The sequence below is a fragment of the Maniola hyperantus genome, chromosome 8 (assembly GCF_902806685.2).
Source record: "Maniola hyperantus chromosome 8, iAphHyp1.2, whole genome shotgun sequence".
In the NCBI taxonomy this organism is placed as follows: domain Eukaryota; kingdom Metazoa; phylum Arthropoda; class Insecta; order Lepidoptera; family Nymphalidae; genus Maniola; species Maniola hyperantus.
This window is the reverse complement of record NC_048543.1, coordinates 3525757-3550298: the sequence shown is the minus strand read 5'-3', so window position 1 is coordinate 3550298 and position 24542 is coordinate 3525757. Positions and strand designations below refer to the sequence as shown.

The 24542-nt window shown below is 35.4% G+C and overlaps 2 protein-coding genes across 2 annotated transcripts in view; one reads left to right on the top strand and one right to left on the bottom strand.

Annotated features, from left to right (window-relative positions):
• Window positions 1-7831, top strand: part of LOC117984297 (putative odorant receptor 65b) — a 20253-nt gene extending 12422 nt beyond the window's left edge. The window contains 3 exon segments of the mRNA XM_034970924.2: window positions 5435-5539; window positions 6031-6186; window positions 7263-7831. Coding sequence (XP_034826815.2) covers window positions 5435-5539; window positions 6031-6186; window positions 7263-7316 — 315 coding nt within the window. The 3' untranslated portion in view covers window positions 7317-7831.
• Window positions 7794-24542, bottom strand: LOC117984282 (cytochrome P450 4C1-like). Its single transcript, XM_069500250.1, has 15 exons — window positions 23727-24542; window positions 22971-23080; window positions 21466-21556; window positions 20761-20946; window positions 20206-20582; window positions 16746-16814; window positions 15839-16007; window positions 14938-15117; window positions 13921-14070; window positions 10505-10690; window positions 9771-10147; window positions 9225-9293; window positions 8713-8881; window positions 8423-8602; window positions 7794-7954 (listed from the first exon to the last, which is right to left on the bottom strand). The coding sequence occupies exons 1-15, from the start codon at window positions 23872-23874 to the stop codon at window positions 7794-7796; spliced, it is 2622 nt and encodes an 873-aa protein (XP_069356351.1). The 5' UTR covers window positions 23875-24542.

Sequence of the window (24542 nt, the reverse complement as noted above, 5' to 3'; positions counted from 1 at the left end):
AACTTTATTTTATTTAATTTTATTTTCCTTCACCCACATATATTATTTGGTGTGTTTCAGAGTAGTACACATACACAATGGCACCAACAACCAGGAGGGCAGTAGCTATGGAGGAGCAAGTGAAACTAAAAAATGCCCTCCGGGAACTAAAATCACTGAAACAGCTAAATGAGCAGTTGTTGAAGGAACAAGACGACAGTGAAGCTGAGTTAAGAGCCATTATTACAAAGAACACTCAATTGAAGGCTGAACTGGCTGACCTAAGCAATGTTCATACTATAGTACTGGAAGAACGGGACCAACTTCAGGAGGCGGTCGGCTCATTCAATCAGTGCATCCAAACATATGATGAGGCTCTTAGCAGGATTTCTATGTTGGAGAATGAATTGAGTAGAGCTCAGAAAACAATTGACGACCTTCAGTCTCAATTGCAAAGCCATGAAACAAAGGCAATAAATAATTTGTACGACGAGCTGCTCACTTCATCCCCAGACGCGCCAGGAGTGATCATAGATCTGACTTGTGACAGTCCGTGTGCTAGTAATACCAAGTCATTGCCGGAACATAACTTGGTATATTTGAATAGCCACAACAAAATAAAAAAATATATAAAACTTAGTAAAGTAATTAGAAAAACCAAAAGTTTGATAAAATCTCAAAAAACTCATACAAAAAATATTGCATTACGAAAGGAACGTTCTCAATTATTAAATAAGCTCGATGCTTATTGCTTATCTATTACAGAACTCCGGGATAAGTATGATTTGCATGTTCAAACCTTAAATGATGAAATTTCCAAATTGACTTATTCGCTACATAATGTCACAAACCAATACGAGCTGTCACAAAAACAGATTGATGAGCAAATACTGGCAGCAGATGAATTGTTAGCATTAAGTAACTATAACATGGCTCGCTTTGAGTCATTAACCAATAAGCATGAATGTTCTCCAAATGTACATATTGTTCACCAAGATAGTCCTGCACCGCTCCCTGTGAAAACAGATACTTGTCCAAAGCAGTGTAGTATTGATGTTACAGAGGTTCCGTGTAGTATTGATGTTACAGAGGTTCCGTGTAGTATTGATGTTACAGAGGTTCCTTCATCTGTCAATATTAATCCCTCAGCTAAGCCAATAAACCAAACTATAATTATTTCTGACAGCTTAGGTAGAGGTCTGGGCTCCATAATGAGCTGTTGTTTAAAGCATTCAGTGATTAATAGATGTTCTCCTGGAGCTAGTTTTAACTATTTAATTAATAACTTAAATGAAAAATCATTGGATAGTAATACAAATGTTATATTATTGTTTGGGGACAGTTTACAAGTCAAAAAACAACAGATTGTAAAATGCATTCAAAAATTATTGCTTCTACATGAGAAAACAAAATGTAAATTTGTTTTGTGTGCTTTTCCTTATTCTGGTACATTAAACAAACAACAAAATGATAAAATACATACTTTAAATTTGAAAATGTATAATCTCACTAAACATTATAGTGAAGCTATTTTTTATTTTGACATTAATAGTATTAAATTGACTAATAAGTTTAAATTGACCGGAGACAGTATGTATCTGCCGAAGAGATGTAAGATGCATATTGCCTCACTATTAGCACATAATTTAAATGATTCAGTTACAAGTGTTGTAACAAACTCTTTTGACTCTTATATAAACTGTACTTCTAGTACAAATATTTATAATATTGACTCAAGTACTTCTAGTACAAATATTTATAATATTGACTCGAGTACTTCTAGTACTAATTTTTCTATTATTGACTCGAGCAATAGTGTAAGTACTATTAGGAACCCTATTGCTTGTTTAAACTAGACAGTAAGACAACGGAGGAGCCCTGTCACATGAAAAATGTACATCAAAGTATACAGAGCTTCACCGGCAAAGAATTAGAAATTGCAAGTTGTTGCAAAAAATCTAATGTTATCAATCTGGTGCACCAAAACATTCAATGTATCAGAGGGAAAGATCTGGAAATAGAACTTTTTTTGAATAATTTCAATATTGATATTTTATGTATAACTGAGCATTGGTTAAAAAATCATGAGTATACATTCAATTTTGGTAATCACCAGGTTGGTAGTTCGTTCACCAGAACCAATGCGATTCATGGCGGCTCGTTAATTTTGCTTAGCAAACAATTAAAATTCAAGAATCGAAATGACATAGAGAGCCTGTCTGTTGAGCGAACAATAGAACTATCCTCAGTTGAACTTGAGCAATTCATTGTTGTGTCTGTATATAGACCACCCTTGTCTAACTTTGATCTTTTTGAAAAGGTAATGGATGAAGTCTTATTCAAAATCTCAAAATCAAATAAAAAGCTGATTGTGTGCGGAGACTTTAATGTAAATATTTTGGAAAGTAGCCCTTTAAATGGCAAATTATTAAATCTTTTCAAATCCTACAACCTATCCAACATGTTTATGGAGCCTACAAGAATAACTGTAACTAGCGCCACATGTATAGACAATATTTTTACAAATATAAATCCAATTACTAAAACCATAATTAGCAAATTGGATTCGGATCATTGTGGACAGTTGATCCAGTTTGAAAATTTGAAGAAAAAAAATTCTAAACGTAGAATAACCTTTGTACCAGTAACGTCTGACCGAATTGAGAATATGAGACTAAGCCTTATAAAACACCTTCCATTTTTGTCAAATGGGTTTAGTCCTGATGAAATGTATAACACATTTTTTAATATATTCAATACTATATTTAACTCAATATTCACCAGTAAATCGGTCTTGACTACTGATGCAAAAGTTTTTAGTGAATGGGCAACAGTAGAACTACATAAAAGTAGACAAAAACTATATGAATTGTATGCGGAGCGACAATATGATACTGGTGACGAATTCAAGCAGTACGTTCAACTGTTTTCCAAAAAGTTTAAGAGAGATTGCATTGCAGCCAAGTCAAAATATATCCAGGCAAAAATTAAAAACAGCTCCAATGTAGTAAAAACTACCTGGAAAATAGTTAACGAAGAAACAGGAAGAGTGACACATAAAACTTGTAATTTTGAACTAAAATATCATGACAAGTTGATTACGTCAGACCCCGAGGTTGCAACCGTTTTCGAGACCTTCTTTACAGATATTCCTGTTTCTACTACAAAATCATTGAACTCTTCAGCAGCCGCCGCTCTCTCACTATTGGAGGATAACGTGCCTGAATGTAATAAAATGTTTGAATTCAGTCACGTTAGTTGCTCTGACGTTATCAAAGCTTTTAAATTAATTAATAATAAGAAAACAAATGATCTGTGGGGCATTTCCGTTAACGTTGTGAAATCATTAATTGATATTGTTGCACCCGAGTTAGCATTAATATTCAATAATTGTGTTGACTGTGGTGAGTTTCCAGACTTAATGAAACATAGTAAAATAATTCCATTATTTAAATCAGGTAGTACTAGTGACCCCACTAACTTCAGACCGATATCTGTACTACCCACTTTTAGTAAAATCTTTGAAAAAATAATTTTAACTCAACTGCTTAATTTTTTCAACATTAATGATTTATTTCACACCAAACAGTTTGGTTTTACACGGGGTCGCTCGACAACCGATGCTGGTGTTGAGTTAATACTAAATATATTTGAAGCCTGGGAGGAATCACGTGATGCGCTTGGCGTTTTATGTGATTTATCCAAGGCTTTCGACTGCGTTGATCATGAAACATTGGTCGCGAAATTGCACCATTATGGAATTAGGGGTGCAGCATTGGAATTGATGAGTTCTTACCTAAATGATAGAATACAAAGGGTAGACGTGAATGGAAAGCGATCTCCCGGATCCGTTGTAAAAATGGGGGTGCCACAAGGTTCCATCTTAGGACCTTTTCTGTTCCTTATTTACATCAATGACCTTCCTTACCTCGCTAAGGACAATTACGGGATAGTCTTGTTTGCTGATGATACATCACTTTTATTTAAAATCAATCGATACTTAACAACTTTTGATGAAGTAAACAATTCTCTCACCAAGTTAGTACAGTGGTTCGAAGCTAATAACCTGCTTCTCAACGGGAAAAAGACAAAGTGTATTAAATTCACTTTACCAAATGTTAAGCAGGTGAAAACCACTGTGCAACTTAATAATGAGGAATTAGATTTAGTGGATACCGCTATTTTTCTTGGAATAACGTTAGATGCAAAACTTCAATGGGGCTCTCATATAAATAACTTATCGAACAGACTTAGTTCTGCCGCATATGCGGTAAAAAAGATTCGCCAGTTGACAGACATAGAAACTGCGAGACTAGTATATTTTAGTTACTTTCACAGCATTATGTCATATGGTATATTATTATGGGGTAATGCTGCTGATATTAATTCTATTTTTGTGCTGCAGAAAAGGGCTGTTCGAGCCATATACAGTATGGGGCCACGAGAGTCGCTGAGAACTAAATTTAGGGAAGTTAAAATTATGACAGTGCATAATCAATATATTTTTGAAAATTTACTGTACGTACATAAAAACATAAATAAATTTAAAAAAAAAAGTGACTGTCATAATATAAATACTAGAAATAAAAATAAACTTGTAATTCCCGCCTCTAGGCTCAGTAAAGTTAGCAATTCATTTGCTCGTAATTCCATACGTTTCTATAATAAGCTTCCAGAAGACATATTGGAGATGTCTCTCAACAAGTTCAAAGTTTTCATAAAACGTAAACTAATTGAAAAATCCTATTACAATGTAAAGGATTATTTAAATGATAAGCAAGCTTGGGAATGAGTTGCTTAACGACTTTGTGATAGTTCTAATAAGTTTCAATAAATTTGTAAAGTGGTGATAATAAAAAGAATACCCGGCTGAGTTTGTTGTGGGCTCTTCTCAGACCTGGGCGCGTTTGGAACCCTCGTAGCTTTAGTTTTAAGTTTGCGTTATAATTATCACCACTATATTATCTTACAAATCTAACACTATACCAGACAATCAATAAGAGTAATTTATTACCTATTTTGAATAAATCATTTGACTTTGACTTTGACTTTGAACTTATAAGTGGTAAGTTTACGGTAATTTTGATTCAGTTTGGTAAGCCAAAATCAGAAATGGCCTTAATTCACATAGATTGTTGTTTAACAGATTTCTTGTTACGTAACGATAGTAAGTTTTCTAAATTAAGTTTTGAAAACAAAGATCGAACAGCTGATATTCTTTTAGGTAAGTACGTTTCCGGCTTCCCTTTATCAGATTTTCACCCTTCGCCACTGTTACCTAGTATCAAAATTCACTATTATCATTTATTTTGATACCTCGTACCTTTGAACCCTCGTAGCTTTAGTTTTGCGTAATAATTATCACCACTATATCTTACAAATCAAACATTTGACCATCAAAAAGTAATTTATTACCTATTTTGAATAAATCATTTGACTTTGACTTAATCCGCAGGGTCTGAAGCACAATGGGATATCGGTGGAGTTTGTCTCGTTCTTCTTCGGCAGTATCTTGCACTTCTACAGCCCGTGTTACTTCAGCAATCTCTTGATGGATAAGGTCACTGGATAATTATATAATTACAGTTTGATAATAATAAGCAATCGTTATCATAACGTATCACTTATCATAATTAAAGAATTACTTTCACAAAATACTTGCTGATACCTGCGGATTCACCCGCAGGGGTCGTTTTTAATAATCCCGTGGTGACTCTTTGATTTACCGGGATGGAAAGTAGAATTTGTAACTCTCCAGGTCTTTAACTATATCCATATAAAAAATCACGTCTATCCATTGCTCCTTTGCGTCATGATTGAAGGACAAACCAGCAAACCAACAAACAGACATGCTTTCGCATTTATAATATGGGTAGTGACGTCGCAACGGAGCAACGGACCGACGTGATTTTTGCATGGGTAGGTATAGTTTAAGACGAGAGTGACACTGGCTACTTTTATCCCGGAAAATCAAAGAGCACCCACGGGAAAGATTAAAAGTGGTATGTATGTGTGTGTGTGTACTCTTTGACGCAATACTTACTATTTCAGAGTGAACAACTACGTCAGGCGATATACTCCTGCGGCTGGGAACTGCAGCCCAGCATCAGAATCAGAAAGACCATCCTCCTAATGCTGACCAGGACAACTAAGTCCGTTGTCATCAGGACTGTGTTCATGCCAATCTGCTTGGATACATTTGCCGAGGTATCTGAATTCTGAACTTAACTTAAAGCCCGCTATACATGTATAACAAAACGGCTCTCACGTATAACGGCTTTACGGCGCGAGCGCAAACTGAGTCCCTGTGAAAAAGGACCCCGGATGGGTTTGAAACTATTCGGGATAACGTCGACTAAATACATGAGTAAAACTGGTTTGTCATACCTACAATCTACATGTATAATTGAAATCACTCATGATAGTTTAAACGTTAAAGCCTACACTTCACCACTAAAGTTTTTGGCAACTACCATGGCTACGGTGCTAGACTAGTGGTAAGCGGTAATAGCCTAACTATTTGAGGGGTCTGGGATTCGATCCCGGGCACGCATCTCTAACTTTTCAGAGTTATGTGTGCTTTAAGGAATTAAATATCACTTACTTTGACGGCGAAGGAAAACATCGTGAGGAAACCTGCAGACCTGAGAGCTCGCCATAATGTCCTCATAGGTGTGTGAAATCTGCCAATCCGCACTTGGCCAGCGTGGTGGACCAAACCCATACACATTCACAGAATGTGTATATTATTGCCGCCATAACAACAAATACTTACTTAATGGAAATTAAAAAAAAAACCGGTCAAGTGCAGGTCGGATTCACAGACAAAGGGTTCCGCACCATCGTACAAGAAATCTCAAACCAGTATAATAAAAATTTGCATCTTGATGCGATTTAGTAAAATAATTATTTTGGGAACAGAAGTCTTTAATTTTATGTGATGCAAATTCACGGTTTTCAGATTTTTTCCTTCACTTGTGCTAACTGCTATAAGACCTACTTGCCTTTCATGATTCTTGGTCAACGTGAGGTACCCTATACTCCTATAGGTCTCTTGACAGATACGACAGACAGACAACGAAGTGATCCTATAAGGGTTTCTTTTTTTACTTTAGAGGTACGGAACCCTAAAAATTAATAAGAGTTATTTCTTGAACGCTCAGTACCAAGCTTCCTGTGCGAGTCCGACTCTTTTTTTATCGCTCGGAAATGTGTTTGTAATCTAGCACAGGAATCTGTGAAGATAGTAGCTGAAGTAATCTATAGATGCCGTTTGATTACAGATGACACGCCAGGCTTATGGAATCTACAACCTTATGAATGCGGCGTGGGGATAGTTCAATACTGTAAAATAATCGTTAGATGTACATAATTCACTTTAATTAGGTAGAGCTGCACCAGTCTTACACACATTTTATATTACAGGCATAAAGCCTAGCTAAGTAGGTTCCTGCGGTAGTGGAGGGGTGCGGGAGGTGTGTGATGACGTGACGCGAGAGCTCAGCGATTTGTTAACTTATGACACCTGTCAGGTCCAGACTCCACCAGAGTGGAGACGAGACGAGAGGAGAGATGTGATTTAAACAACTAATAGAATTTCGTTATTCCCGCATCTCGTCTCCGCTCTGCTTCAGTGGATACCACTGAGCGGAGATGTATCATATTTGTGAGGCACGATCGATGCGGAGATGTGTGTTGTCCCTGAGCTGGGCGGCGCGGTACAAAATCAAATTACTAACTCTTGATTTCTCGGAGTTTTTTGGCCTTAAAATTCACATGGTCGAAGTCATAAAAAATGCACTTGTTTTTAATTTTTATTCCCTTAAACGAAACCGAACATATACTGGTTCTTGAGTGCGTAACACTACGTCAAATCTATACGTAAGTTCAGAAGGTCTGGTGACTGGCTCAAGACGATATTTTCTAAGCAGGCTTGACATGATTATCTTCAACTCTAACATCGCGAACTTTTGCCCTGAAATGAGGAATTATTAGGTACCTACTGTAGAATACGCTTCATTTGTACCACTTACAGAACATTAAAAATACTTAAATAAGATAAAATTCCAAAATGAAACCCCGACGTTTTAAATACTACCATAGGTAGGTATATATTTCACAGTTTATATTTTCATATAAATATACAGGTTCTAAGACATAGTAATATTTTGAAATATTCACAATGATTTCTTAGAACTAGATCTATTTGCGTACCTATCTGTAAGTTTAAACCTAAGATCTTTTAGCGACTATAAGCAATCGTCAAAGTTTATATTCGCTATCCCGTGGGGATTTCAGGGAGATTATATGAGAGAATAATATATGGGGGAATATATGAGAGAACTGATGAACCGTTAATAAAATGACACGTCCGTGTACGAACACACTGGACAACTTAACAGCTTCTAATATGCAATATCAAAAAAAGAGAATGAATACCTACCGATACAATTCCGTTGACCAGCGCTAAATGGTATGTAAGCATATGGACTGCGATTCAGGCTGTTTTCTGGTAGAAATCGATCCGGATCAAATCGTTCAGGGTCCGGATATAGATCCTCTCGATGATGCATATCGTAGATAAATACGAAGCAGTCTGTCCCAGCTGGTACGGTGTAACCACCTGGAACAAAAATATAATTTTTTTTGGAGTCAATTTAATTTGATAACACATCTATACAGTAAATTGAGCACTACACGTCGACAAGGTCAGCTTTTAACAATTATGCCTACTTAGCACTGTATCGTTGACGAGATGTCTGATAATCAGGGGCGCTGGTGGATACAGCCTCATGGATTCTTTTATGCAATTCTCTAGGTACTTCATCTCGTTCACATCCTCCGCTGTCGGCATGCGCTGTGAGTCTCCGAAAATTTTCTGCATTTCTTCGTATATTTTGTTCTATAAAGAATTAAATTGAAAATTTTTTTTTAAAAAAAAGCAGTTTTATTTAACACTAGCTGCCCCGGCGAACTTCGTACCACCTAACAGTCGATTCTTATTCAGACAATTTTTTAAATTTTTCTCTCCGTAAAAACCATCTACTCACGTACTTCAAGGAATATTATAAAAAATAATTAGCGAAATCGGTTCAGCTGTTCCCGATTTTTGCGATCAGCAACACATTCAGTGATTCATTTTTTATATAGGTTTATAGAAATAAAAGCAGATGCGTTTTCTTACTATACCTGCAGTGATGATAATTTCAGATTTTCTGTCAATATTGATTTGGTTGTCTACTTACTTGTATCTCAGGCTCGTTTGCAATTGCCAACATCATATAAGTCATTGACGAGGAAGTTGTGTCGAAGCCCTGAAAAATTAATGTAGTATTAACTTATTAATAAGGCACATTAATAAATTATTTATAAAAATTATGGTTTTGACTACATTTTCAGCTTTGCACATATAATCTATCTACGGGAGTGCGAAACGACTTGATGTCACAAAGGTAGATTAAAAGTTCACGGCCACAATAAAAATAAACTCGACTGCTATGTCCAGAAACTTGAAATTACCATTAATATTCCATAAATTATACCATATACCATAAATTAATCACAAGGTTCCAAGAAACTGCATGTTCATAATATTATCATGTGTTTAAATATGTTCATTAACATTGGTTGATAGGAAACGCATTCCGGGTGCAGATGATTTCTAAAACGCATGCTATGAAGTTCAAATGTGGGCAACAATTTTGATTTTCTTGGATTAAATGCTTGCACTTTGATTCCGTATGCTATGTGTCCGATAGAAATAGTCCTTTTTGAGTTTTATTTGTATTTACCTCAAACATAAAAGTATCAACTTCTTCACGAATGCCTGCACTTGTTATTAATCCTAATTTTTCATTTTCAAGTAGCAAGTCTAACATAGCTAGTTTTTCTGAAGACTCGAATGTATCACTTTTATTATTTTCTTGTTTGGCGTTAGCGTCATCCAGCATTTTTCTTCTGTCATTAATTACTTTAGTCGTGAACTCATGCAAATCCTTGATAACAAGTTTCTGAGTCTTTGCAATGCTAGAATTACGGAACAAAAATTCATTATGGAGCCAGAGTCGCGACGTTCTCAATGCAAAACACTCTCCAATCATAAATATGCCATCGAAATATTTTTTCATAGCAGGACTGTCTTCTTCCATTGTAAGACCCATTGCTGTTTCTGAAATTTAAAAAGGCATAAAATAAGGGTTTTCGTTATTTTCAGCAAATTTTTCATAAGTAACATTTAACTCACAGACTTATTCCCTATTTCTAAAAACATCAGACTTCAACAGTCTTTTGTTGCGACGATCAAGAAAAGTGATAGCTGCGAGCTCATCTTGAGAGAGTCTCGCATTGAGTGAAGCATGAGTTCTTTATATAGTCATCCAAATATTATCGGAGTTACTTAGAATTAAAAAGTTTCAAGAAGATCGAAGAAGCACTTGCGAGCTTTTTATGAGGCCATAGTGTTTTTTTATTATTATTTTAAAAAATGATTTGCTTTTTTAATGTAGTTAGTACCTATACTACCTACCACACATAATGCGTAAAGCTGTGGGGCAGACAAAAGGCAACACGTCTGTCTTATACTTGTCAGCTTCTTTTTCTACACGTTTAAGAAAATTCTGCGCTCCAGTTTTGAATATGTCGGTGTAACTTTTCAAAATATTGAAATGAAACGCTTTTGTCAGCAATTTTCTGCGCTGTGACCATTTATTACCTGAAAAAAGTTAATAATAAATAATTAATATCTATTTCGTCCTTTTCTCTTTTAGATTTTTGTAAAAATATGTAGTTTCACTACACACGAGTCCAAAAATTTGTATATTTTTACGAAAATCTGACAGTAAATAGTTTTTAAAGTAGATAGGTATATCTACAAAATTTAATTGAGTAATATCAAAATAAGAACCAAGCTTTGTTTGTATGGGGCACGCTCGGAAATGCTCGCTTTTAATAAATTGACATAGTTATAAGTAATCATAAATTCATTCACTTCAATCCTAAGTTCATTTATTTTTCTTACGGAACACACTCTATACAAATAAGTTCATGTCATCATAACCATACTGCGGCCGCCGCTGAGCGTAGTTTGCCCGAATTCAGGTTGATTAGTAATATCTACTTGCCATTGCTAATCAACAGTCCCTCGGTTAGCCATGGAGCAAGGAATGTATATGGATTTTGCTTGTTGTTATACTCAGACGAAGACATTATCTTCTGTAAAAAGAAAATTAACACCTTAACCACTTGGTTATAGGGTGCTAAAAGGGTGCTATGAATAAACTCCTAACCACTTGGTTAGTAGTTTATTCGTAGCACCCTTTTAGCAAACGTAGTTTGGCTCTTATTTAAATATTACTAGCTGATGCCCGCGACTTCGTCCGCGTGGAATTATGTTTTCGACAATCCCCTGGGAACTTTTTGATTTTCCGGGATAAAATAGCCTATGTCACTCTCCGGGTCTTTATCTACACCCATGCAAAATATCACGTCAATCCGTTGCACCGTTGCGACGTGATTGAAGGACAAACAAACACACTTTCGCATTTATAATAAGGGTACTGAAATAAGGTTTACTGATCAAATTATAATCACTGAAACTGAATGAAACTTCTTATCTGGTTCTACAGTTATTCATATGATTTGGTATGACGTTATAAACAACATTATCACAAATTTTGTGAGATAAGTTATTAGGCAATAAGTTATAATAGTCGACCGAGTTTAAAAAAAAATTCGAACAATAATAATAAATTTTGGTTTTCAATGCAAAATTGGTTTTCAATACAAAATGGGTTTTCAATGCAAAAACAAATTTTTGATTAATGGAAAGATTAAACATCCTCAAAAATTAGTAGGTAACTAAATACTACCTACGCAATTAAAACTTGGTACTAACCTCGATGTCTACAGGATTAGAGATGTTTACAATCCGAGCATGCAATCCATGGATTTGATTGATATGACCATATTTCGCTGGTAAGGATCGCATGACAGGAAACACCTTATCTATAATTTTTTTTTTAAATATTCTGTAATTTTATTATCGGCTAGCTTTTGGCCGAAACTTCATCCGCGTAAAGCACTCGCGGAGCGAGACCAATAATAATTAATCTATGACTCTGGGATAATTTATCTATCTATCAGTGAAATAATTTTCAGTATCGGATCATTAGTTTCCTAAATTACCCCCTACATACAAACTCATAAACAGACTACCTTTTTATAATATTAGTAGGTAGGTAAGTATAGATTATAGATATTAGATGTTCTCAAAGGTGTGTGAAGTCTGTCACACCGCACTTGGCCAGCGCGGTAGACAATGGCCAATAACCCTTCTCATTCTGAGATTCGTGCTCTGTAGTGAGCTGGTGGTGGATTGATCATCATGATAGATACATTAAAATGTTCAACTCCTGATTAAAATAAATAATTAAAGCGATATCAAAACAACAACATAAAGAACCACATACAAACACACACATACACCCACTCACACAAAAAACACACACACACACGCACGCTACATTACATGCTAATTGTTTAAACTTATTTATAGCTTGTTTTTTTAACACAATCTATGTTTGAGACAGAGGAGGAGGAGCGGGGACCCTGAGACACAAATTTATTAAACTTACTTCAGGATTCCCGACACAAAAATGTAAACCGACATAGTTTTTATAAATAAATTTTCATTACATTTCTTATTATTTAAAAATCTCTTCCAAAATAGCCTTTCTTTCTTTCTTTCTTTTGCTTTCATATTGCATAGTCACTTACTTACCTATTATATCAATGAAAGAAAAGAAAATTACCAGGTGAAACAGCATAATTCAAAGAATTTCCAATGATAGGCCATACTGGTGGACCAGGAATCTTCCTCATCAACCGCCCAGTGCGGCTAAAGTAGTCGAACAACGCCCAAATTATCACTAACCCGAAAATACACGTTAACAACAACATTTCACACAAAAATCTGTCCAAATACTATTTTAGGCAGTTAGGAACCTATATACATAAATTGTTAATTTTATCCCTCCTCTTAAAACGTACTCAAACGTACGAGGTTAATAATCAGTAGGTACAATAGATAACTTTAAATATTATTTATTCATCACTGGACCTTCGTGACTTTTATAGTTTTATCAGCTATATGAAATATTTCCATAGTGATATTGTTGCATTATAATTAACGAGTGGACCTATTGGTTCGCCCAAGGTTCGCCCCGAGCTAAGACTGAGATTTATACAGCGTATTTTAATTTTTAACTTTAATAAAAAGACAGATTTATGCAAGAGATATAGTTCTACTAAAAGGCCATATAAAAATTCATAAAATGCATGCCATAAGGCTCACGTCATATGGTGCTATATTTCTAATTATCGATAGGAAACGCATTTGACTTGCGGCGATTTCTAAAATGCATGCCATTAGGGGATCCATAATAATAGGTGATCCATTTACGTTACTTGACGAAACGAAACGCATTTGAGATGCAGCTGATTCCTAAAATGTAAGTATGTCATAAAATCCAGTCGCAATGGGGATTACAATTTCAATTTAATAATAATAATAATGTCGGACGCAACCCATTTGAGGTGTGGGCGATTGCGATTTCGAAAACGCATGCCAGAAGAACCGCATAATATACTGATTTCTATAAAGCATGCCATAAGATCTCGTTATCGCTGCTTGTACTTAATTTATGAATGCGAAATTGATCTGCCGATGCTGTTAGCTTTTTACGTTTCAGTCGCTGATCCGATCTTAACGAAAATTATCACAATTATTATAAGCTTGCATCCTGAAAACAGACATAGGACTTTTCTCCCGGGAAATCTAAGGAATCCTAATTTCCCAGGATTTGAAATGCCTAAATCCACATGGACGAGGTCGTATTACATAAAATAAAAATTTGTTTTTTTTTTTCAAATTTTATTCTCTTGAACGAAACCGAACATATACTGGTTTTTGAGTGCGTAACACTATGTCAAATTTAAACGAAATATCGGAAGGTCTGGTGACTGGCTCCAGACGATATTTTCTAAACAGACTTGACATGATTATCTTCAACTCCAACATTGCGAATTTTTGCCCTGAAATGAGGAATTAAACAAAATAAAAGTAATAAATCGGTCACGTGCGAGTAGGAGGACTCGCACACGAAGGGTTGCATCGTACAAGGGGAATCGTACAAGAAATAACACATTTTTTTCATGGCGGCCATTTTGAAATATTTATTTATTTTAGCGTTTAAACTATCGTGAGTGATTTCCATTATATATGTATACCTAATATCTCTCTCCCGGCTATACTCACTATAGCCGGGTATATATTATTTATTTATTTGTTGTTATATCAGCAATAGAAATTCACATTCTGTGAAAATGTCAACTCTCTACCTCACGAGATATAGCCCGCTCCATTAACTCCTCACAAGTCACACGCCATTTGAACTTTTTGTGTCAAATTTCATGTCACAAGTACGATTTTAGTCCTTATTTTAAAGGTGAACTCAAAGAATTTCTAAGTACTACTTTGAACTCTGGTGAACTGAACTTTTGACATAACAGCTGACCAATAGTGTTAAAATAGCGCGTGAGGAGCCATTTTGTACGGATGTTTTTGACAACCTCCCTGGCGCAGTGGTAAGCGCTGTGGTCTTGTTAGTGGGAGGTCCCGGGTTCGCTTTCCGGCATTTTATAATTTCTAAATTTCTGGTCTGGTCTGGTGGGAGGCATCGGCTGTGGCTGGTTACCACCCTACCGACAAAACCGTGCCGCCAAGCGTTTTAGCGTTCCGGTACGATGCCGTGTAGAAACCAAAGGGGTATGGGTTTAATAAAAACTGCCATACCCCTTCCAGACTAGCCCGTATCCATCTGAGATTGCATCACACCTACCACCAGGTGAGATTGCAGTCAAAGGCTAACTTGTATCTGAATTTTAAAAAAAACTATATACCAATACAATTTCGTTGACCAGCGCTGAATGGTACGTAAGCATATGGATTGCGGTTCAGGCTGTTTTCTGGTAAAAATCGGTCCGGATCAAAACGTTCAGCGTCGGGGTATAGATCCTCTCGATGATGCATATCGTAGATAAATATGAAGCAGTCTGTCCCCGCAGGTACGGTGTAGCCACCTGAAGAGGATAACATTTTTATGTTACGACCAAATTAACTCTTTATTTTTATATACAGAGTTTTTTTTTAACTTGGACAGTATGGTCTTGCCTGTCACAATAGTATTTTTAGGCGAGTGGAGCGCGCGACGCCAAGGAGCAGAACACACCAGCCCGCACACCACCGTGCCGCACTTCGCGTTTGCCATCTGCATTAGTGTGAGTTCTCACCCGTACGCAGTACACGAACGCTTGGAACAACAATACCTGCGCGAGCTCGCACTGGCATCGTGGGTGTGAGCAATACGACGTGACGTCGAGGTCAGCCTAGGCCAGTGTAGACCAAGCGCGGCGAGTGACGGTGACTTCACTCAAGAGTCGAGTCAAGCGAGGCGAGTGACGTCGAGTAGAGTGCTCCGATTGGCAGCTAATACACGGATTATACGGGCAAGAGTCAGTTTGCTTAACGTGTGGTACGTCCCTGCGACCAGCGTACCATAGGAGCCGATTGGGGCCGATGGGATTCACTTTAATTATATTGTTAACAATTTCATTTCAACCGTATGTTAAAGTAAATAAGCGTCAATCTAAACCTAAGTCGGCCAAATGCCAGCTAAGCAGCTGAGTAGGCTGAGCTCGCCATCACACGCTTTTATGTAGACGTGTGTGATGACTGTTAGCATGCGTTATATTGAACGCATACATCTCATTATACATCTCTATTTTGTGGTTATATACCTACTTAGCACTGTATCGTTGACGAGATGTCTGACAATCAAGGGTGCAGCAGGATACAGCCTCATGGTTTCTTTGATGCAATTCTCTAGATACTTCATCTCATTCACATCTTCCGCTGTCGGCATGCGCTGTGAGTCTCCGAAAATTTTCTGCATTTCTTCATATATTTTGTTCTACATGTACACAGATGAATTAATACAAAGCCTAACCAGAATTATAAAAAACTTGCTCTGGGGGCGCCACTAGTATATGGTCTATGGTCACTAAGTATATTATGGTCTTGTATAAATTAGCTCCACGGGTTTTCCGCAATATGGCGAGGTATTTTAATTTTCTGCTCAGGCTTTTAAGTTCTTTTAAGTTAAACGTCAATTATATATTAGATAATTATATATATATTAGATTATAAATATCTAAAAGAGTATTAAAAGAAGAATATAAAATGTAATTAGCAAAAAAGAAACTGTACATGTAAATAGGTAGTATGAGAATTAATAAAGTAAGAAAATATGTAAATTTATATTATATAAGATAATGTAATATTATACATAAGAAAAAAAAATAGCATGTAACATATTATTATAATAATGAATGACAAGCTGAAAAAAAAAAAAACGTAGCTGTTCATTCTCGTCCAACAGAGCAAGGCAAAAAAAAAAAAAAAAGAAAGCAAGCCATGTCAGCTATAAAAGGTCTCCGATCATCATGTCGGAGGACAAAAAAAAAAAACGTCAATTATAAATCGTAATCAATAAAAAGATCGCGTGGTTTATACAACGCACAACTACGTCTTCGTGCGGAACAGAAACCCAGGACAAAGAAGAAGAAGATGCCCTGCAGTATTAGTATAGAAGAGTAGAAAAACTTTGCAATATGCAAATGTTATTTACGCAATTCGTATTGTTACTTACTTGTATCTCAGGCTCGTTTGCAATTGCTAATATCATATATGTTAGTGTCAAGGATGTAGTGTCGAAACCCTGAAAAATTAATGTACCTAGTTAAAAAACTTTGCGAGTAAAGTACACACGATGATCAATCTGGTGACCGATCAATTCACAAAAAACGAATAATAAAGTTTCATTCCACAAACAACTTTTGGCAAAATTAGGATTCATTTAATCATCGATAAAAAACTTCTGGTTCTACAAATAATACTTGGACGATCTAACCTATGGACTTGTAACGCGCCTAATATTACGAATAAAAATTTCTGTCACTTTTGGTGCGGGACGAGGAAACACTACATAGACAACTTGACACACTCACTTAACAAAGTTTTGTGTCATTATTAACACACACATATCTAAATCTTCAACACTACTACATTTTACGCACACTAATAAGTTATATACATCAACATACAAAGACATTACGAGTGTAAGACAGTCAAATTGATTTGCGATGCTACCGTATCGATATTTTAAAATATATCGATAGTTTTTCAGAAACAAAAGTAGAAGTAAGAATTTATTACTCGTATTTAATTACTTAAAACCAGTGTTTGGTCAGCGTAGCGTATTCTTGCATACATTCACCTCACTTAATAGGTAATTATCCCAAAAACTAATAATGCAACGTAAAAATAAGAAAAATATATATTTAAAAAATATGCACATACTTTTTTACTTATTTTATATCATTTTTAATCTTTTGTATTTTTTTATATAACGAAATTTTCATTTAAAATTTCGATAGTGAAAATGTGCTTATTAATGACCTTGGACGTTCTAATCTAGGTTAGATCGTCCAAGTTAATGACTTATATTATTATATAATACAAAATAAACCTGACCGCGCAAAAGCCTACCAAACATAATTAGTAGGTATATCAATCAATAAAATGTTTTTTTCTTTCCAATCAATCATTTATTTATTGCGCATTGGGTTTACATGGTAATTCCAATATGGTGTACTCTTTGTCCAAAAAAAATAAATGTAAGTTATTAAATATTACACGTATTGCCCTTACAAATTAGCAATGCAAAAATTTTCTCAATAAGCGGCAGGCGCTTTTACCCCACAGCAAAATTCCATAAGACAGATATGATACTATGAAAATAAATTAGTAAACACACACGGTGGCCTCTTCTATTTTTAACACGTCATTATTTACCATTAGGTTAATGTTATGTATATTCTTGGCGATTCTCTCTGTAAAAATATCGAAATCTGTAAAAATAAAACGATTATGATAAATTATTACCTAATCCTCATCCTTGAGAAAGGTACACCTTTTAGCTACATATTACCCAGTTCAGAGACACCCTACCCCGTTTCGCGCCTATCACTAAAATTGCGTTGCTTTAATATTTTTTTAAATGTATTAAGTACGTGAAATCACAGAAATCGACTAGTTTTATTACAAGTATAGGTAGCGAAAAAATTGTGGTAATTAATAATAACTATTCTTTACTTGACTTGAAGACGGTAATTTAGTCGTTAATAATAAAGAAAATGTTTTCATCGATATCGATAATCGAACCGCAAGCACTATCACATGATTCTTAAAAATCGAACCTTATGTCCTATGCAATTAAATCTAATACTGAAAAATTTTGTAAAAATAACACTATAGTCTCGTGGGGAGTGCGGTATACTATAGACGGAGAGCCAGGACCCAAAATACTGTTTGAATTTACTAAGGCTAATTTTTATATAGTTCATTAGAATGGTTGCGTACACAAACATACTGCGGTCAGTCAAGTGAACCTGAGAACAGTGACTCAGGTGCGCTATCAAAGGTGTCGTACCTGCGAGGTAATAAAATGAATTTACTAAGGCTGAAAATTGTTATATAACTTGTATATTGCATATAAATAAAAGTTGTAATGGTTAGTCAGCAGAATATGGGGACAGAGCTGGTCAGTATGCGCAAAAAATTAGCCTTAGTAAATTCAAACAGTTTTTTGAGCGCTGGCTCTCCGTCTATAGTATACCGCACTTCCCACGAGACTAGTGTTATTTTTACTACTATGTAATTTCATGCTGTTCACGCGTATTCAAATTTTAACCTAATTTGTATATATCAAGGGTTGCAATTGTTTAGAAAAAACAAAATATAGTCTCGTGAGGAGTGTGACTCGTTTCTACCGAATGATTACGTACTCAATTACTGAATCGGTAAAGTTCTCGATTGTTATTTTATTATAATAATTTATGTAATTTAATTTATAGAAAGCGTTTATTACACCAAAAATACTTACTTATGAAATGAAATTCCATCTTTTTGTAAATTTGATGTGTTTGATTTGTTCTTGCACTCACTAACGGCACAAACAGGCATTTTTCACCCAGCGTGTAAGACGTCGTCACACATCGAAAACGATTCTGACAATGACAAAATCGATTCCGCAAACAGTGTTTATAAACGCAGTGGATTAAAAATCCATTACTATTGACAGAGGGGAATAATCATGCGAGGCGCGTCCTTAGGTTAGATCGTCCAAGAAATAATACAATTGACAAAACAAATTACCAGACAAAGGGTACTCTGACTCGACGGGGTCTGTAACTGTAAATATTTGTGAAATGATCTTTTGTAAAATGATATTATGTTTCCGGACGGATACGACGTCTATGATCTGATTAGTTTTAAACGTTTTTGGTGAAATGATCATTTGGTTTTTGTTAAACATTAGTGAACCGATCAATCTATTGGAATAGGAAGAAGACAGATATTGCGAGGGTAAGTTGAAAGTTCAGGGTATCACACATGATTAAAATAAAATCCATACTAATATTATATCTAAACTAGCTAATGTCCACGACTTCATCCGCGTGGACTACACAAATTTCAAACCCGTATTTTATCCCCTTAGGGGTTGAATTTTCAAAAACCCTTTTTTAGCAGATGTCTACGTCATGTCTAGCCCGATCTGTCTAGTAGTTTGAGCTATGCGTTGATAGATCAATCAGTCAATCAGCTTGGGTCTCTCTGTTTGGGTGTTACCTTTTCACACCCTGTTTCATTCTGGAGACTGTTTCAGTCTGTATATACCTAGGCTCATTTATTTAATGACAAAGTTGTTGTTTGCTTCACAACAAAAGAAGTAATTTTGCCCCGCGGGCAATGAGATTTTGCGACGAATATAGCATTTGTCCTGCATGAAATAAATTTTTGATTTGATTAATTTTCATTGATCGACAGGAAACGCATTCCGGGGTGCGGGTGATTTCTAAAACGCATGCCATGAGGTACGACTTTCATTGGTCGGTAGAAAATATTTTTTGTTTTGAATTCAGGAGATTTCTCAAACGCTGATGATCCCTATTTACCTACTGTACACTTTATTCCGCGTGATGTCTCAATAAAGTTATCAATTATTGAAAATAAACTTTATAGTAAGTACCTAAGCTTTTTCTTATTACCTCAAACATAAATGTATCAACTTCTTCTCGGATGCCTAAACTTGTTATCAATCCTAATTTTTCATTTTCAAGTAGCAAGTCTAACATAGCTAGTTTTTCTGAAGACTCGAATGTATCAGTTTTATTATTTTCTTGTTTGGCGTTAGCGTCATCCAGCATCTTTCTTCTATCGTTAATTACTTTTGTTGTAAACTCATGCAAATCCTCAATTACGTGTTTTTGTGTTTTTGCAATGCTAGAATTATTGAACAAGAATTCGTTATGGAGCCACAGTCTAGACGTCCTCAATGCAAAACATTCTCCTATCGCAAATATAGAATCGAAATATTTTTTCATAGCAGGACTATCTTCTTCCATAGTAAGCCCCATTGCTGTTTCTGAAATATACGAAAAATCTACTGAATTAGCTTCTTCTTGTTTTGGTAACGGCTTTTAATTAATGATAGAGGAATAAGTAGGTATGTGTCATATAGATAAGTATATAATATACACAGTAAATAATCAGAATGAATTTTTGTCCGTTCTCTTATTTTTGAACTTTTAATTTCTACCTACCGCACATAACACGTAACGCCGTGGGGCAGATAAAAGCCAGAATGTCTGTCTTATCTTTCTCAGTTTCTTTTTCCACACGTTTCGAAAAATTCTGCGCTCCAGTTTTGAATATTTCAGTAAATTTTTTCAAAATGCTGAAATGGAACGCTTTCGTCAGCATTTTTCTGCGCTGTAGCCATTTATTGCCTGAAAAAGGTTAAACATCCGTTATTAACTTATTACCCGCAACTAGATTGATTTTTTAGGGTTCCATACCTCAAAAAAAAAAATAAAGGAACCCTTATAGGATTACTTTGTTGTCTGTCTGTCTGTCCGTCTGTCTGTCAAGAAAACCTATAGGATTCTTCCTGTTGACGTAGAATCATGAAATTTGGTAAATATGTAGGTAGGTCTTATAGAACAAGTAAGGGAATAAAAACGAAAACCGTGAATTTGCGGTTACTTCACAAAAAAATATTAAAAAACACATTTTAATTTTTCTTGAACACATTTTAATTTTATATGTGATCTATTTATCCATCTATATGTGATGTGATTACATATAGATGGCGCTGTTGTCATTATCTTGCAGTGTAGCCCATAAAAATGTTAAAATACGATACGATCGTAGTCCGATTCGCACTGGGCCGGTTTTTTTAAACCTTATTTTTAAAGTACAACACCTGCCAATCATTTCAGTAGGTAAGTAAATATTATTTAACTAACCATTGCTAACCAGGAGTCCATCTGATAGCCATGGAACAACGAATGTATACGGCATCTTTTTATTGTTATACACGGCCGAAGACATTATTTTCTGTAAAAATAATTATAATATATTGAAAAATATGTAACACTTTTAACAAGTGGTTTAAACTTAAAACGTGTTAGTTAGTAATTTGATAATAATTGTCTGATAACATGAAGTAGCACATGTTTTGTACATCTCTGATTTTCTATATCTACCTACCTCTATAATAGGTACCTACCTACCTCTAATAATATCGAGAAATAAAAAAGATTCGTTTGTTAGTTCATTATAAAGTTTGCTTTGTGTCTTTTACGATGATAAAAAATATTAGGTAGTTTTTATTATAACCGTTTAAGGATAAACAAAAACGTAAGGCCAAAATTAAAACATAATATTCATTTTTAAACTTCTTTATGTTTTGTAGGGTTCCGTAACAAAAGGGCAAAACGGAGCTGTTAATGTTACCTACTCTGCGATCTGTCTGTCGGTCCATCCGTGACTCTAGCTAGTAAACGCATTGAGATATTCGAATGTTTAAATTAGAATATTGACCCAAAACCGGATCTTGAATTGTTCAATAAAATTATTTTTCAAGGGACCTTCCCTTGAAAAATAATACCTACATGAAAGACAAGTGGGCAATTTTTTTCTTAGCCAGGCATCAATTAAATCTACTTAATTTTCGTATTATTTACCATACTTTAAACAAAAATACTGTTAACACGCACCGATTCAAAATGTACCTACTTTTTAAGCTTGTGTTCAAAACTAAAAAAAAAATTGGGCCGACTGGACCCTACTAGTGCGAGACTCGGACTTGACTGGTTTTTGCCTTGTATTTTTTTAGTACTTTATTTAAATTTTATATAATAAGTGTTTGACATCCGCAATATTCTTTCGTCTAAGTAGGTAGGTACTTAATAATGTGATGAACGAGTTCCACGGTTATTGCACCTTCAGATTCGAACAGACCACAATAAAACAACCACCATTACCATAAGACCATAATGAAAAAAAATTAAATGAAAAAATCTTTATTTTTCTCTTTACAACCTGGTACAAAGCCGAAATGTCATTTTAAAGGCCGATGTATGGCATTACTTTCGGCTGCGTACTGTAAGTAAAGTTACTTTCGGCCGCGTACTGTAAGTAAAGTCACTTTCGGCTGCGTACTGTAAGTAAAGTCACTTTCGGCTGCGCACTGTAAGTAAAGTCACTTTCGGCTGCGCACTGTAAGTAAAGTCACTTTCGGCTGCGCACTGTAAGTAAAGTCACTTTCGGCTGCGCATTGTAAGTAAAGTCACTTTCGGCTGCGTACTGTAAGTAAAGTTACTTTCGGCCGCGTACTGTAAGTAAAGTCACTTTCGGCCGCGGACTGTAAGTAAAGTTAACAGTTCAATCCACAGCCCAAACAGTATAAAGTATAATACCTAAGAAATTGAAACTATTATTTATGCATAACTAAACTGTTTGTGCTAACCTCGATATCTTCGGGGTTAGAGATGTTTACAATCCGAGCATGCAATCCATGGATTTGATTGATATGACCATATTTCTTTGGCAAGGATCGCATGACAGGAAACACCTTATCTGTAAGTAAGTAGAGAAAAAAACGAATGAATTTTCTAGAATTATATCCATACTACTATAATAAATGTGAAAGTGTGTCTGTCTATCTGAATAATCTCCTGCGGACACTAATTTTATGATCATCCATCTAATCTTATACTCTGTAACTGTTTCCGCAATGCGTACGGTACGTTCTTGACGAACTGGGAAGTCCCAGATTGGCTTCCCGGCAGTGAAAATTATTTGGAAATAATTTACAAACTTCCTAGTCTAGTAGCAGGCTTCGGCCGTGGCTATATACCATTCTATCGGCAAAAACGTACCGCCAAGAGATTTAGCTAGCCTATACCTGTATACGAGGTCGCAGAAAAACCTATACTACCTAAGGCTATGAGGATATGGGTTCGATAAAACTAAACTAAGATAGCCCACCATCTAGACTGCATTGTTATTTATATTATGTCGATGCCGTGTAGAAACCAAAGGGGCATGGGTTTATTAAAACTGCCATACCCCTGCCAGGTTAGCCCGCTTCGATCTTAGACTGTATCGTCACTTACCACCAGGTGAGATTGCAGTCAAGGGCTAACTTGTATCTGAATTTTTAAAAAAATGTATGATCACTATCAAGCGCTAACTTGGGAATTAAAAAAAAACTTAAAATTACCAGGTGATACAGCATAATTCAAAGCATTTCCAATGATAGGCCATACTGGTGGACCAGGAATCTTCCTCATCAACCGCCCAGCGCGGCTGAAGTGGTCGAACAACGCCCAAACTATCACAAAGCCGATAATAAACGTTAACAACAACATTTCGCGCAAAAATCCATCCGACTACTGTCGTAGGTAACTCGCCAATTTTATTGCAGCCAACGGCAAGCCTGGCCTGCGAGGTAAGTATTCCGTACAATATTGATATCTTTAAATATCTTAAAAGATAACCATATCGACTTACGAAGAGACAAGTCCTGGCGACATTATAGCATTTTAGTAACTAGTGGTTTCGTCCCGAATTAAAACCCCGCGTCTTTCTTCGTACTTTTAGTAAAGGTATTTTTGGGTATTTTTTTAATAGAAAAAGATTACATACATTTTTACATTTATTTTTTTTATTTGAAAATATTACAATAAAACTTAAAGCTAGCCTTATCTAATTACTATATAAATCATGCACGCGTGATTTTATTTATTTCATTGAATTTCTTTTTTTTTTTTATATTTTAGAATTGGCTGAAATTACTTAGTAAGTATTTGTTCTTCCTCTACAGGATATCCCTGAATTAAACATTTAGTAAAGTTATTATTACTATCTGCTCGCGACTTCAATTGCGATTTTCGCGTTTTTAAATACAATTAGAGCTTTGGCTATGTTTAGTTTATAATATCGTTGTGTTTACATTAAAACTTATAGGACGGCGTATATTTTTTGTAAATATAAAATTTTTTGTGATAAGTTTTTACTTTTTTCTGTATGTATAATA